General features: G+C 40.6%; 1 protein-coding gene and 1 long non-coding RNA gene across 3 annotated transcripts; both read left to right on the top strand.

The window, feature by feature from the left end:
• Window positions 1–218: 218 nt before the first annotated feature.
• On the top strand, window positions 219–1,816 carry LOC143416449 (uncharacterized). Of its 2 annotated transcripts, XR_013096821.1 has the most exons (3): window positions 219–1,044; window positions 1,130–1,241; window positions 1,322–1,816. It is a non-coding gene; the product is annotated as an uncharacterized LOC143416449 (long non-coding RNA). The 2 variants fall into 2 exon arrangements; XR_013096820.1 differs by having other exon boundaries at window positions 219–1,241.
• A 3,569-nt stretch (window positions 1,817–5,385) lies between these two features.
• LOC101464021 (serine protease 27-like) lies at window positions 5,386–15,076 on the top strand. Its single transcript, XM_024799734.2, has 6 exons — window positions 5,386–5,462; window positions 5,886–5,906; window positions 8,110–8,272; window positions 12,836–13,098; window positions 13,184–13,332; window positions 14,233–15,076. Exons 1-6 carry the CDS (start codon window positions 5,405–5,407, stop codon window positions 14,614–14,616), a joined length of 1,038 nt encoding a protein of 345 aa, XP_024655502.2. The 5' UTR covers window positions 5,386–5,404; the 3' UTR covers window positions 14,617–15,076.
• Window positions 15,077–15,721: the final 645 nt, after the last annotated feature.

Raw genomic sequence — 15,721 nt, 5'->3', positions numbered from 1 at the left:
CAGGAAGAGCTGTATTGACTTTGATCGACAGCTTCTTGATGTGAGGAAAGCCATGCAATAGATCCACACCTCCAGTGAATGGACATGAAAGGTACCTCTCCAGTTCCTCTGCTTCTGGCTTTCCTGACCCCATGGATCCATCATCTTAGTCGGTTAGGCTGCTGTTTGTGCTGGCCTCATCCAGCTCTGAGTCCAGGGCCCTGTTTCAGGAAGCCGGTTTAGTGCAAACTCTGAGTAAGTATACCCTGAGTTAACGAAAACTCTGGGTTTTCGGTTTCACAAAGCGAGTTCAGCTGAAGCCTGAGTGAGTCACTATGACGACACACTCCGTGAAGCTAACCTGCCCCCTAGCAGGTTTACTACAACTAACCCTGACTGTCTCCGCCCCTTTGTCGGAAACCTGACAGTAGGAAGTGTCGGACATGGCGTGTCCCTTCCTTGAAGAGCCAGTAGATCGTGAAGCCCAAATTCTCCGCAGAGCTCTCCGCCGGGAGAGAGTGATCAGAGCGCGTTTGGACATTTTATCATTTCCTGATGATTTTCTGTGCGAACGTTACCGTTTCTCAGCACAATCTATAATTTATTTGAATAACATCCTCAGGCCATATATTACGCATGTGACACATCGCGGACATGCTCTCAGTTCTGTACATATTATTTGTATTGCACTTCGGTTTTTTGCAAACGGGAGCTTTCTGTACAATATTGGTGACGCTGAGCACGTTTCCAAGGCTACCGTCTGTCGGGCAGTCAGGAATGTTACAGTTGCACTGAAACGTCTCCTGTACTCGTTTGTGGTGTTCCCCGGTCATAGACCCACAAGATTTATCAAAGAGGGATGCCACAAAATTGCAGGTATCAGGATGACCAAAACTTAATGTATGATGTGGTGATACTTGGACTACTACTTAAATTGCACATTTATTTTCAGGGTTCCCAGGCGTGATTGGCTGTACAGATGGCACTCACATTCCAATCATTGCTCCTTCAGTAAATGAAGGAGACTATGTGAACAGGAAGTCTTTCCACAGCATTAATGTACAGGTACATAGTTCCCTGTAGCATTTCAAACTAACAAATTATTTCATTATAGTAATGGATGCTAATTTGTGTTCTCTGCACTGTGAAGATCATATGTGATGCTGCCAACATTATCACAAATGTGGAAGCCAAGTGGCCAGGCTCTGTCCATGGCTCACAAATATTCCGTGAATGTACACTGAGCACAAAATTTGGACATGGTGAGTTGAGAATACTTTAAAATATATAAAGACCAATTGCTTCAGGGACATTTGAACTGAAGTGTATCCTTCTGTCTTAGGAGAGTTCACTGGCTACTTGCTTGGTGATAGGGGGTATCCATGTTTACCCTATTTGCTTACCCCTTACTCTGACCCTGAACCGGGCCCACAGCAGCGATATAATCTGGCTAATTGCAGGACAAGAGCCAGAGTTGAAATGACTATCGGAATGCTTAAGGCCCGGTTCCAGTGCCTGCAAAGACTCAGGGTCACCCCAGAAAGGGCATGTGACATTATTGTGGCATGTGTGATTCTTCACAACATTGCCACAATTAGAGGAGAACACTGTCCTTCTGAACCAAACATCAGCAGTGATCCAAACCATGAACATCCTGACCCTCCCACGGACATACAAGATGGAAGAGCAGTCAGAGACACCATATGTCACAATCATTTCCTTTGACCCATCACCTCAACATGTTGAAAGAAGAATAAACAGATTTTTTGTTCAACTGGCTTTATTGGTCGCCTGTGTTTCCTGTACACAAAGTATTAAAAGATGTAAACCTCATAAAGTGTCTCTGTTGCTTCCTCCTCTGTAACAGCTGTCAATGTTTCTTCATTATTTTCCTGTAGTAAAGAAATAAACAACATTGCTGTTCTACTGTAAACTCATATAATCTGTGGAGTATTACTCACAACTGCATGTTGGTCTGGCTCAACAGGAGGCTGCACCAGATGCAGTACACCATCACCATCAACTGATAGAATATGAGGTTTATACAGGTCACTTATAACTTACAAGGGACCAAATGGCAATTAACAAACATACCAAGCACCTTACACTTCATTGTCATTATGCTCTCAAAGACAACCAAGACTGAGGGAAGGCAAAATCAGTAGGAAAATAACTTCACTACAAAATAATCCATTATGGTAAAGAGTTTATCAAATGAATGAGTAGCACTGCAAAGGTGACTGTGAAGAAAGGATGTATGCACATCATGTATTATTTTGAATTTACCCCCTATGTAGGCACTTGTGTCTTGCGGGGTTATTGACTCAGAGGATGTCCCCGCAGAGATGCCTTCGGCCACAGGGCGCCCACTGTTTTGGCTGAGGGCCAACTGCTCAGCCTCTGTGAGTGGTGGTGGTGGAGGACCCCCACCTGTTTTTCGGGCCTCCGCTTTTTTTCTGTTGGCTATAACGGGCCACATTTGAGCATACAGAGTAAGCAAATATGTACTTGTAATGTGCTCAGATAATTTCAATAAGTGCTTACAGAGGGGAAATTAATGTAGCCTCTAACTGCAATTGATTTACATGGGACAAACAGACCAAGCACTATGGCTCATAATACAATTACACCTTACCTGTTTGGACTATATTTTTATATTTCATTTTTACTTGCTGCCAGGCACGTTTGGGGCCTGTTGGGTTGCACCTGCGCTCACATCACATCACAAAATAAAATGTATAAAATAACAAATAAAATAACATATGATAAAATAACGTGTTAAATGGGTGGAAATCCCTAGATCAATGTTTAAATTAACACTCACGCATTGACTCTGTCGGCTATGTTTTGCCATGCATGCTCTCTTTCTTTTGCAGCTGTGGCTGTGTTACTTTTTTCCGCGGAATTTGCATGTTATCGGCATATGCTGCCATCAGAATTTCGGCCTCAAGCGCTGTAAGATACATTGACCGCGCCTTCTTTCCCTCCGTCTCCATGGTGACTCGCTTAATCTGTGCTCCGCTTATCAGGGCTTTATGTATCCTCGTCCGCGCGCTTAACTTGGGGTTAAAGCAACTCCGCGTTGACTGAACTAATTGTTATCAGCCTTTCTGAAACCGAATATTCCGAGTTGGACAGTTCGGGGTTACTCAACCGTGAGTGTCGTTTTTCACTCTGAGTTTTCCAAACCGGCTTCCTGAAACAGGGCCCAGTTGATGTCTGATGAAGTGGGGACCTGTGGAAAGATGTATGGTTTTCAAAAGAATTAGGTCTGGTCATTATAGTGCTGTATACACTGCCAAGCTGCAGATGTTTGTTTGGAGCTAGCCTCCAAAAGCTGGCCATACACTGTGCGATTTTTGGCCCATTTTGAGCCGATTTTTCAGTTGCGCAACCGTTTTGGGGATCGGCCCGTGTTTTGCCTTAATCGTGTGTGCATCATGTAGTATACATGGGGTAACGAAAAGCAGTTAACACCTCACGACCAGCTCCCAATCATCAATCGTATGGTCGCAAGATAATCTAACCTGTTTGAAATCCTGTTGCCCGTCAACGCAGCCTCTCACACTGCGCACGCACAAACACAGAAATGAAAGAGAAAAGGTGGAGCAGCACGGCGGAGCAGCGTGTGATCTGGACACAAGAGATGGAGGCACAACTTGTAGGATGAGGCACGCTCATCCGAGTACGTAAGCGTAGAGCTGCCACCCAGGCAAAAGAAAAATAGAGCTACATCACGTTATAACATGAAAAGTTTATTGTTCTAACAATAAACTTTTCATGTTCGTGCAATATACCTTTCACATTTGAACAATATAATACCATGTTTGTACAATACAATATTTATATTGTACGAACGTGATAATTATGTTTATTGTAATACGTGGAAAGGTATATTGTTAGAAAAATTGTGCTACAACACAGCATTTTACATTCCTCAGGATGCCATAACAACATCAACAAAACATGGTTAGCAACATCTGGACTCTTACTTCAGTCATGTCTAGGTTCACATTGACAAGATAAAATAATATTAATGTTTTTATTGTTGGATTGTTACACTCTCTCAGAAAGGTTACTGTGCATCATAAACTTAAGTATTATAGCTCTTAAAAATGGCTTTTTGGTACAATTTTTTAAAATTGTGTCATATAAAAACAAAAATAAAACAAATAAAAGAAATATGATTCAAAACTGGAGGGTTAAAATAAGAGGAAAAAAACGCAGCTCTTGGATGAATTAAACACCATTGCAAATATTCCATCGCTAACATAGAAAACATCCCTGTATCACAGCCTATTTGATTGAGAGGAGTCAACAGATTTCTGAAAATCTAACAGCTGTGAATTATGCTCCAATCAATCACAACCAATTCTTATCACAACCTCCTTCTTTTGATCAATTCTCACTCTTAAGTGACATATGTCAACTTTTCTGCTTTTCTTTGTATTTACCAGTTGTCCACTTTGGCCCTGAAGGATCACTCACTCACTTTCTCCTCTAGGACTGTTGACACATGTACAGGCAGTCTCCAGTGCTTGTCGATGAAGACAACGTGGTAATTGACAGGCCGAAGGAAAATGTTTCAATCTGTAATTAAACTACACTTTTTGTTGAGCTTTTCTGCAACCGTTTCTATTCCTCATAAACATGCCATTGCTACACCAACATTATACATTTAACAGCATTCGTAACATCAGTTCTAACATTAACATTGAAGTGCCAAGGCGATTAAATGGATCTTTTCTCACTGTCCCTCTTCCCCTCTGTTTTCTTTCCCTGTCCTTTTCTTGAACTTCTCTTTTCTACGTCTTTCCCTTTCCTATCCCCAGTCATGTCTGTTCCGATTGTAATAACTTAAAAGTAAAAAATAAATAAATAATAAAGATCAATCAAGAGCACCAGTATGGCAAAGTACTGCAGGATGCTGTGGTAGCCAAGCTGGTTCAGTGTGCCTTCAATTTTGAATAAATCCCTAACAGTGTCTCCAGCAGAGCACCACCATGCTATCACACCTTCTCCTCCATGCTTCAAGGTGAGAACCATGTACAGTGGCTTGCAAAAGTATTTGGCCCCCTTGAACGTTTCCACATTCTCTGTGACAATGTTAAGATGATTTTATAGTCATGCCAACCTCCAACCGCATGGCAAAATATACCAAGAACTATAGAATAGTTTCTTCTTTTACATAATATTTCTTTGAATCCCAGTGCGTATTTCAAAGAATATGTGCAGCCTTTGAACAGTTCCTCAAACAAAACAAAGGCCAACTTGTTTGACTTGTTGCTTTACCTTTTGTTACTATTGTTATTTCAGTGGTCAGTGAAGGGAATCAGGTCTGGTTGTGTGAGCTTGTGGGTGGAGCTGAACACAAGATTTATAGTATTTAACAGTTGAAGTCAAATTAAAGCCAGCGTAGTCAACAATGGCCCTCCAACGGTTCTTGTGCTTGTTCTCTGTGATGATCATTCTTTTTGGCGAAGGTGAGAGAGAAAATTGTATTTCTGTTTGTAGTATTAAAATCTTTCCCATTACTTCTTTCAGATGAAGTGTGGAAAGTTTAATTACAGATACTAAAGAATTTTATAATAAATTTTATTTTAGCTGGATAGTATGAAATGCATCCTGCCTGTAGCATTCTGCAAGATGGGAAAGAATTTTTTGACATCCTTAAATTCTGCTCTTCTTATTTTTTTCTTTCTTTATTTTCTCTTCTAAATTATATGGAATAGAATGTTATTATACTAATAATTTTAATTATTATTATTATCATTATTATTATGTTTTAAACATTAGAGTTATTTCATATTAGTTGCAATTGAATAAAAATACTTATTCACTATGGACTAGTCATGATGTGTATTACCTCTATTTTGATATATTTGTCTTTGTGTTCCAATTTTTAGATGTTCATTCACAGCAGCCTGGTAAGCATCCAAGAACAATTCTGAAAGTTTTTCATACTTAACCTTTTTTTTAAATTATATTTAAACCTACACCAATGGGAGTGCCAATTGAACGTCTGAGCTGGGTATCTGTCAAGATTTTATTTTTCATTTATCTGTTGAAATCCACAGGGTAAATGGTATTAGTAAACTACTGTATCGTTGATAATCAGTAAGAGTATGGGAGGCAGAGTCTTCCTTTGTGGCACCTGCTCCCAGTTTTGACTGAGGAGACCGACATCCTCTCTACTTTTAAGATTAGACTTAACACTTGATTTTTTTTACTGTTTCTTCTTCCCTAACCTTTTTTCACTCACCATGTGTTTATAAAGCACTGTGCATTTAATCATTGCTTATTATTAATCTCTAGCTCTCTTATGTTCTTTGAAGTTTTCCCTGAACAATTTTGCACTAAAATGTCACAAAATACCTTTTCTGTGGTTGAGTGTGGTTCATGTGCAACAATGTTTTTATGACTTTACATCTAAAAATAACATCAACATGTATCATCTCCCATCAGAACTCTTCATGAGATGTTACTCACTGAACGTGTGAATGGTTATACAGGGAGTGCAGAATTATTAGGCAAGTTGTATTTTTGAGGAATAATTTTATTATTGAACAACAACCATGTTCTCAATGAACCCAAAAAACTCATTAATATCAAAGCTGAATGTTTTTGGAAGTAGTTTTTAGTTTGTTTTTAGTTTTAGCTATTTTAGGGGGATATCTGTGTGTGCAGGTGACTATTACTGTGCATAATTATTAGGCAACTTAACAAAAAAAACAAATATATACCCATTTCAATTATTTATTTTTACCAGTGAAACCAATATAACATCTCCACATTCACAAATATACATTTCTGACATTCAAAAACAAAACAAAAACAAATCAGCGACCAATATAGCCACCTTTCTTTGCAAGGACTCTCAAAAGCCTGCCGTCCATGGATTCTGTCAGTGTTTTGATCTGTTCACCATCAACATTGCGTGCAGCAGCAACCACAGCCTCCCAGACACTGTTCAGAGAGGTGTACTGTTTTCCCTCCTTGTAAATCTCACATTTGATGATGGACCACAGGTTCTCAATGGGGTTCAGATCAGGTGAACGAGGTGGCCATGTCATTAGTTTTTCTTCTTTTATACCCTTTCTTGCCAGCCACGCTGTGGAGTACTTGGACGCGTGTGATGGAGCATTGTCCTGCATGAAAATCATGTTTTTCTTGAAGGATGCAGACTTCTTCCTGTACCACTGCTTGAAGAAGGTGTCTTCCAGAAACTGGCAGTAGGACTGGGAGTTGAGCTTGACTCCATCCTCAACCCGAAAAGGCCCCACAAGCTCATCTTTGATGATACCAGCCCAAACCAGTACTCCACCTCCACCTTGCTGGCGTCTGAGTCGGACTGGAGCTCTCTGCCCTTTACCAATCCAGCCACGGGCCCATCCATCTGGCCCATCAAGACTCACTCTCATTTCATCAGTCCATAAAACCTTAGAAAAACCAGTCTTGAGATATTTCTTGGCCCAGTCTTGACATTTCAGCTTGTGTGTCTTGTTCAGTGGTGGTCGTCTTTCAGCCTTTCTTACCTTGGCCATGTCTCTGAGTATTGCACACCTTGTGCTTTTGGGCACTCCAGTGATGTTGCAGCTCTGAAATATGGCCAAACTGGCGGCAAGTGGCATCTTGGCAGCTGCACGCTTGACTTTTCTCAGTTCATGGGCAGTTATTTGGCGCCTTGGTTTTCCACACGCTTCTTGCGACCCTGTTGACTATTTTGAATGAAACGCTTGATTGTTCGATGATCACGCTTCAGAAGCTTTGCAATTTTGAGACTGCTGCATCCCTCTGCAAGATATCTCACTATTTTTGACTTTTCTGAGCCTGTCAAGTCCTTCTTTTGACCCATTTTGCCAAAGGAAAGGACGTTGCCCAATAATTATGCACACCTGATATAGGGTGTTGATGTCATTAGACCACACCCCTTCTCATTACAGAGATGCACATCACCTAATATGCTTAATTGGTAGGAGGCTTTCGAGCCTATACAGCTTGGAGTAAGACAACATGCATGAAGAGGATGATGTGGACAAAATACTCATTTGCCTAATAATTCTGCACTCCCTATAATGCTGTGGCTTATCAACATATTCAGTATTTAACTGTTGTGTCTTATTCTCTCAGCATGTGGCAGGGTTATTAAAAATCCTAGAATCGTAGGAGGTGAAGATGCAGCCCCTGGAAGTTGGCCCTGGCAGGTATCTTTATCCAAAGATGGCTCTTTTTTCTGTGGAGGGTCCCTAATCTCCAACGACTGGGTGCTGACAGCTGCTCACTGCATTACACCGTAAGTCAACACTGCAAGTGTTTCTGTGGTGGTGCAGTGGTTAACGCCTGTTGGAGGTTTCAACCTCTTGGAGTAGAGTTTACATATTCTCCCTGTGCCATGTGGGTTTCTTCTGCAGACAACACTTTTTAAAGGCTAAATATTTTTTTTAATTGGTTATGGAAGCGAGAGTGTGTGTCTCTGTCCCTCTCTGGGGTATCCCTGTGATGGACAGGTGGCCTGTTCGGCATTTAAGGCAATGGATGTTATTGCACAGTGATTTTAATATTTTTGTTCATAACCAACTGATGTTTTCTTTTTCTGAAATTAGTGAAAGGACATTTTTAAAGTCTTAAAAAAACTAATTGCACACATTTACTCAAAAGCACCCCAACAGTTTTTAGAGTAATTTCTCCACTGATAATTTTCAACTCACAGTTGGTAGTAACACATTTCTTAATAATGTAATGTTGTGATCAAATTGTGACAACGCTGAGTAACAGCCAGGGTTAGATGAGAAACTTAATACCAGTCACGTCTTTCCATCCGATGTGAACTTACAATCAGCAGCATGCAAGTTTTTTTTTTTTTTTTTTTTTTTTTGTGTCCCGTTTGGATCTATAGCCATCAGAATTGTTGTCTTAAGGCCAAGAAAGATGCCAAGCGGATTTATTTTACCAAGTGGATCATCATGGCCTTGCCATATTGGTCCATTTGATTTACCTTTATTATAATTATGAATTTATTTTATTTTCAGTTGCTAAAAACGGGACAGACATGACTGGGTGATAGGACAGGGAGAAAGAATGAAAGAAAGAGAGGGAGAGAAAGAAAACCAAAGGGGAGAAGAGACGGTGAGAAAGGGGGGAAGAAAGAAAGAAAAACAAACAAAACACCTGGATCACCTGTATGGAGAAAAAAAAACAGAAGAGAAAGCAAACAAAAAAAAGAGCAACATAATAAAAAACAGCACCATCACAATAAACTAGCTAGAAGTAGATAACAGTAGATACTAAATATTAAACGATATTGTGCAGCACGCAAGATAGACAGCGCACAATGTGCTTTGAGGCAGCAGCCAAGAAAGGTGTAGTCCGTGTCTGTGAACACCCGTGTGTACACCTGTGTGCACACCTGTGTGGATCAGCATGCTTGTATTCCAAAGGTTTCTCCATGTAACGATCTGCTAGGGAGTGTGGGGAGCCACAGCCCCGTCCTCCAGGGTATGAAGCAGGTATGGAGGAGATCCAGGCCCCCAGCAGCATGCAAGTTTAGCATGAAGATGTAAGTTGGGAACCTGCTAACTTTGTTCTGTCAAAAGATAACAAACTCTAGCTATGCACAAAAGTAAGCCTCACCATTCAACTCACGTGCACACGCACATGCAGGGATAGAGGAAATGCCCATCCATCAAAATCATTTTCTTGGACTACAACGGCTCTTCAGTGTTTGAATGAAATGATTCAATTTAAACAGTGGCTTGCAAAAGTATTCGGCCCCCTTGAACTTTTCCACATTTTGTCACATTACAGCCACAAACATGAATCAATTTTATTGGAATTCCACGTGAAAGACCAATACAAAGTGGTGTACACGTGAGAAGTGGAACGAAAATCATACATGATTCCAAACATTTTTTACAAATAAATAACTGCAAAGTGGGGTGTGCGTAATTATTCAGCCCCCTTTGATCTCAGTGCAGTCAGTTGCCCATAGACATTGCCTGATGAGTGCTAATGACTAAATAGAGTGCACCTGTGTGTAATCTAATGTCAGTACAAATACAGCTGCTCTGTGACGGCTAGTGATGGGCAGATGAAGCTTCATGAAGCACTGAAGCGTTTCATCCAAGTGGTTCACTCCAGTGCAAAGCTTCTTGAAGCTTCATTTGCTCTAGTAGGACACCTACTGGACGTAAAAATAGTAGTTGGCATGAATTTGAAGAGTGAGGCCTTTTGCACACAGCCTGTAAATGTCAACAACAAAAGGAGTGTGTAAAACATCTATATTGTAGTGATGCAGTATACTGTGTATATTTATACTGGCAGTATGGAAAATGATCATTTGGAAATGTTTAAAATGGAAATGATCATTTACCGTGAGGTGAGGTGTGGTTGGGGTGTGGACAGCAGTTGTGCTTTTGTAACGTTGAGGTATGGACAGCTACACACTGAGGCTTTGAGCCTCAGTCCTGCCTGTTCACATTTTATTCTGTAAAAACTAAATTTTCACTGCTTTTATGACCTTTTAGTAGGGAGAACATAGCTAGGATTTAATGATTTAACACATCTTTTAAATCCTTTGTCCTGCACAATGCTAAATGGCTGGGAGTCCTCAATCACCATGCTAACCAGGTCTTCATCTATTTGAGATTGTTCTCCTGGGGAAAGACAATAAAGATAAAGCACAAATATAAATATCACACACATAACTTATTGCATTGTATAATATTGTTATATCATTTAGTAACATTACTGCATCCTATATTATCATGGCATTTGATGGCTCACCTGGTCTTGCTCCACAATCGGTGTTCCCCTTATTCTCATGCATAGCTCTATAGTGCCTAAGCAAATCAAATCAAATCAAATCACTTTTATTGTCACATCACATGTGCAGGTACATTGGTACAGCACATGTGAGTGAAATTCTTGTGTGCGAGCTTCACAAGCAACAGAGTTGTGCAAATACAATAATGTAAACAAGCAAAATACGATAATGGCTACATCTGAAACTAATAAATATATGTACAATATATAATAGTATATGCATTTCTGGATGTGTATACTAAATATTTTGTGTGTGTGTGTGTGTGTGTGTGTGTGTGTGTGTGTGTGTGTGTGTGTGTGTGTGTATACACATATTTTACAAATTAAATAGAGTAAACAATAAATAAAATATATAAAAATATACAGAGTTGAATATGTGCAAAACAGTGGCGTTACTGTACAGTATGGAGTGCATAATGTTAAAGTTCCAGTAGTGAAGCTGAGGTGTCTATGAAGTGTTCAGCAGTCTGATGGCCTGATGGAAAAAGCCGTCTCTCAGTCTGCTGGTACGGGACCGGATGCTGCAGATCCTCCTTTCTGATGGAAGCAGTCTGAACAGTTTATGGCTGGGGTGACTGGAGTCCTTGATGATCCTCCCCGCTTTCCTCAGGCACCGCTTCCTGTAGATGTCTTGGAGGGAGGGAAGCTCACCTCCAATTATCCGTTCAGAGCACCGCACTACTCGCTGGAGAACTTTGCAGTTGTAGGCGGTGCTGTTGCCATACCAGGTGGTGATGCATCCAGTGAGGATGCTCTCAATGGCACAGTGATAGAAGGTCCTGAGGATGCGGGGGCTCATGCCGAATCTTTTCAGTCTCCTGAGAAAGAAGAGGTGCTGCTGCATGGATGAGGTGTTGTTGTTATATCCCAGCTCCCTGGCACATAGCAAACACCTCACCTTGTACAAAAGTAGAGACAGCTTAACATAGGTTTTATTGCACCATCAGTATTATGAAAATACATCTTCTGTGGAAATTTACATACCTTGTTGGGAGATATAAGCTCAAAATGTTCCCACACAGGGGAGGACATCCTTCTCTTCGTAGCTGGCTCCATTCTCTCCTGACTTTCTCTCCTCACTCTCATAAACCTCCAACCTCTCTCCAAACTGTCTCTAACTCTCTCTCACTAACCGCAACTCTCCATCAAACACCCACATTTTGAATGGAGTCTGAGGGGTGTATATCGCTGTCATAGCTCGCGGTACAGTTCGAACCGCTTCCTGAACCAGTCACGTGGTACAGCCGGGCAGCGAGGCTTCGGACGTCATCATTTTCAGCTCCTCCCATAAATGAAGCAAGCCTCGATACGCGCTTCGCGGAAATGCCCCCTCCATTACTCGACACACGCTTCGAAGCCTCGATACAGAACGTCACATCACTAGGCGGAGGTTCACCTTCCAGCAGCACAACGACCCTAAACATAAAGCCAGGGCAACAATGGAATGGTTTAAAACAAAACATATCCATGTGTTCGAATGGCCCAGTCAAAGTCCAGATCTAAATCCAATCGAGAACCTGTGGCAAGATCTAAAACTGCAGTTCTCAAACGCTGTTCGTCTAATCTGACTGAGCTGGAGCTGTTTTGCAAAGAAGAATGGGCAAGGATTTCAGTTTCTAGATGTGCAAAGCTGGTAGAGACATACCCTAAAAGACTGGCAGCTGTAATTGCAGCAAAAAGGGGTTCTACAAAGTATTGACTCAGGGGGCTGAATAATTACACACACCCCACTTTTCAGTTATTTATTTGTAAAAAATGTTTGGAATCATGTATGATTTTCATTCCACTTCTCACGTGTACACCACTTTGTATTGGTCTTCCACGTGGGATTCCAATAAAATTGATTCATGTTTGTGGCTGTAATGTGACAAAATGTGGAAAAGTTCAAGGGGGCCGAATACTTTGGGAAGCCACTGTATATATTTATCATCAAAATCTCACAACCATCTGTTGCTACCTGGTTGTGACGGTAGTTCAATGATAATGATCACTATGCAATGCTATAAAAATAACTATATTTTTTCTTTCATTCAAGTGCTGATCTTCACACCACAAAAGTGACTCTGGGCCACAACACCGCGTCTGGTCCAAACCCAAATGCAGTTACTGTGACACTTGAAAACATCATCTGCCATCCCGACTACAATGCTGCAACATATGAGAATGACATGTGCCTCCTGCAGCTGTCGACTCCTGTGAATTTCACAGACTACATTCAGCCAGTCTGCTTAGCCGCAGCAGGCAGCACTTTCAACAATGGCACCAGCAGCTGGGTCACTGGCTTTGGTACCCTAGAAAGTAAGTTTTTTAAAATATGTATTTTCTTTTATTAGTGATAAATGATTCAGTAAAAATGATCTTCCTTTTAACATTTCTCAATTAGGTGGTGGTTCCACCCCAGAGATTCTGCAGGAGGTGAATGTACCAATAGTGGGAAACAACCAGTGCAGATGCGAATTACAAAACTTCGCTGCAATCACAGATAACATGATCTGTGCTGGACTGCAAAATGGCGGGAAGGATTCATGTCAGGTGACTACCACTTTGTGCTTATTTGTAATGTAAGGCCTAATTGACTGCATTGACTATCAGCTTTTAACCACTCACTGCTTTTCTGTAGTAGTGTTTATGATTATTAACATTATAGCCCTATTCCATTAGCACCTACTTGACTCAACTCAGTTTTCAGGGTTTTCGTTAGGTGTTATCACCTGGTACCAGGTACTTTTTTTTTTTTCCTTTAGTACTGCTCGGCCGGTATTCCAAGCAAACGAAATCGATACAAAAATGTGACATCAAGAGACTGCATGTCACTGATAGGCCAGTCAGTGGTGTAGCTCAAGGACTCATGAGAGTCACTCCTTAACAGTAATCAAAAGCACCATTTTGAAGGCATGCAACAACAGAAATGGGTACACAGAAACCAACACCATGGTCCGAGAGCCACCATAGACCAAGTAGCAGGTAGAGAATCCCCTCGAAGCCTTCCATGGTTAGTTTGTGTTCAGGTCAGTGGACTTTCTGTCATGTTGCTTTAATGATACAACGCAGGTGGTGCTCTATTGTACGACAAAATGGCAGAAACCAAGTAAAGTAGAGTCAAGCTGAGAAGGTACTGGTGGAAAAGAGGCTTTGCATTGAAGCTCATTTACTCATAATTCGTAATTATTTTCACTTAGATGTATTTAATTTATTCTATAAAGGTTTTCCCAAAGGTTTTGTGATAATTTCTGTCAGTGACATCACATCATGTAGTGACGTGCAGTTGAGTGTGTTGGGTGATACTGTAACTAATCAGCAAAAGTTGTGTGTCTGATTGACAATTAACACAAACATCTCCGGAAACATTTTATGTATTTAGTAGAAATTAAGCTCCATGAGATGTTCAACTGATCTCAATCTGTTTTAACAACTTTTACACTTTTTTCACAGGGAGACTCGGGGGGACCACTTGTGACAAAAGATAATAGCGGTATCTGGATCCAGAGTGGAGTCGTGAGTTTTGGTCAAGGCTGCGCCTTGCCTAATAGTCCTGGAGTCTACGCTCGTGTGTCCCAGTACCAAAACTGGATCAACACCACCGTCACCGGAACACCACCAGGCTTTGTTAACTACTTCACCCTGGACTTTGACTATGACTTAATCTTCACCTGCCCCACATCAACACCACCCACTACAGATACACCACCCACCACCCCATGTGATAGTGACAGTTTGTTTTGCAGTGGTGAAAACCTGATCCACTTCACTCACTTCACCTCTCTCTGTGTTCTTGTTGTGTTGCTCCAAGTGTTTTTTGGAAGTGGTGGAATGTAACTCAACACATTTACTAGTCCTGTACTCAAATACTAAGTTGAAATAATCATTACTCCAAGAGATTTATGGGACAGCTTTAAGTTTCTGGGCACTTCACAAGGGAAACGAAACAGTTATTAGTAGAAATTAGACTAACTGTTGATACCATAAGAGAAGAAGAAGTGGACAGTTTAAACATTTGGACATGAAATATTTGTTTATCTGAAAATGGCAACAATTTCTTATATCCTGTTTCTCAATTACAGTGATTGGCTAATCTTTATCTGATGTATTTCCATGACTTCAGTAATGATTTAAAACTACAGCCTGGCAAATTTGAAGTAATACATTTTAAACATTATTTAGTAATTCTCTTTAAATGTTAACACGTTATATATGGGCATATATCTGTGGTCTGTTCAAATCATGTTTTGGTATGCTTACACTTTTGATGATTAAAACATGCAATTTTAAAATACTATTTACTGTGCTGCATTCTTTTGTATTCTATTTTGAGTTATTTAAATAAATAGTATTCGTTGTTGAGTTGGTAGGACTATCATTCACAAGCTTGATGTTGCCAGCTAGATATTTTCTTTACATTAGAGTGCCTCGAAACGTATTGTGCAACATAACTTTTCCTCATAGAGAAGGCATTGCTAAACCAGCATCATACATTTAACAGCATTTGTACCATCAGTTTTTGTATCAGAAAGTCTGCTATTTTTTTCTAATGCGATGATGGAAAAATAAGAGAAGATGAGAAAATGAAAAAAAACAAAAACAAAAAACAAATTAAATATGTATGTGTGGCATTAGAAACGGACCTGACCACAGGCTTATGCTTTTCACCATTAATCTCAAAAAGTTGATTCTGTTCATCTGGACGTAGCGTTTTCAGTGAGAGAAAAATTTCATCACTTATCCAAGTGACTTCTTCAGTCTCAGCTGACTGCAGGTTTCCCCAATCTTATACACAGCCACAGAAACAGCAATTTGAAATAACAATGTTGCAGACGTGGAAGCAGAGCAACTACGGACGAATTTTTCAGCCTGTCTCAGCAATGTAAAGCCCCTAGCATCCAACATCAGCATGGAGGAGAGGAAGGCACTCACATCACTTAGT

The sequence above is a fragment of the Maylandia zebra genome, linkage group LG3 (genome assembly GCF_041146795.1).
Source record: "Maylandia zebra isolate NMK-2024a linkage group LG3, Mzebra_GT3a, whole genome shotgun sequence".
In the NCBI taxonomy this organism is placed as follows: Eukaryota; Metazoa; Chordata; class Actinopteri; order Cichliformes; family Cichlidae; genus Maylandia; species Maylandia zebra.
This window is presented reverse-complemented; position numbering and strand designations above follow the sequence as displayed.

Bases quoted from the DNA above. Each gene is read 5' to 3' on its own strand.
- LOC101464021 (XM_024799734.2), top strand. From the start codon at position 5,405: ATGGCCCTCCAACGGTTCTTGTGCTTGTTCTCTGTGATGATCATTCTT. The intron at 5,907-8,109 runs GTAAGCATCCAA...TTATTCTCTCAG, and splicing joins TGTTCATTCACAGCAGCCTG to CATGTGGCAGGGTTATTAAA. The intron at 8,273-12,835 runs GTAAGTCAACAC...CTTTCATTCAAG, and splicing joins GCTGCTCACTGCATTACACC to TGCTGATCTTCACACCACAA.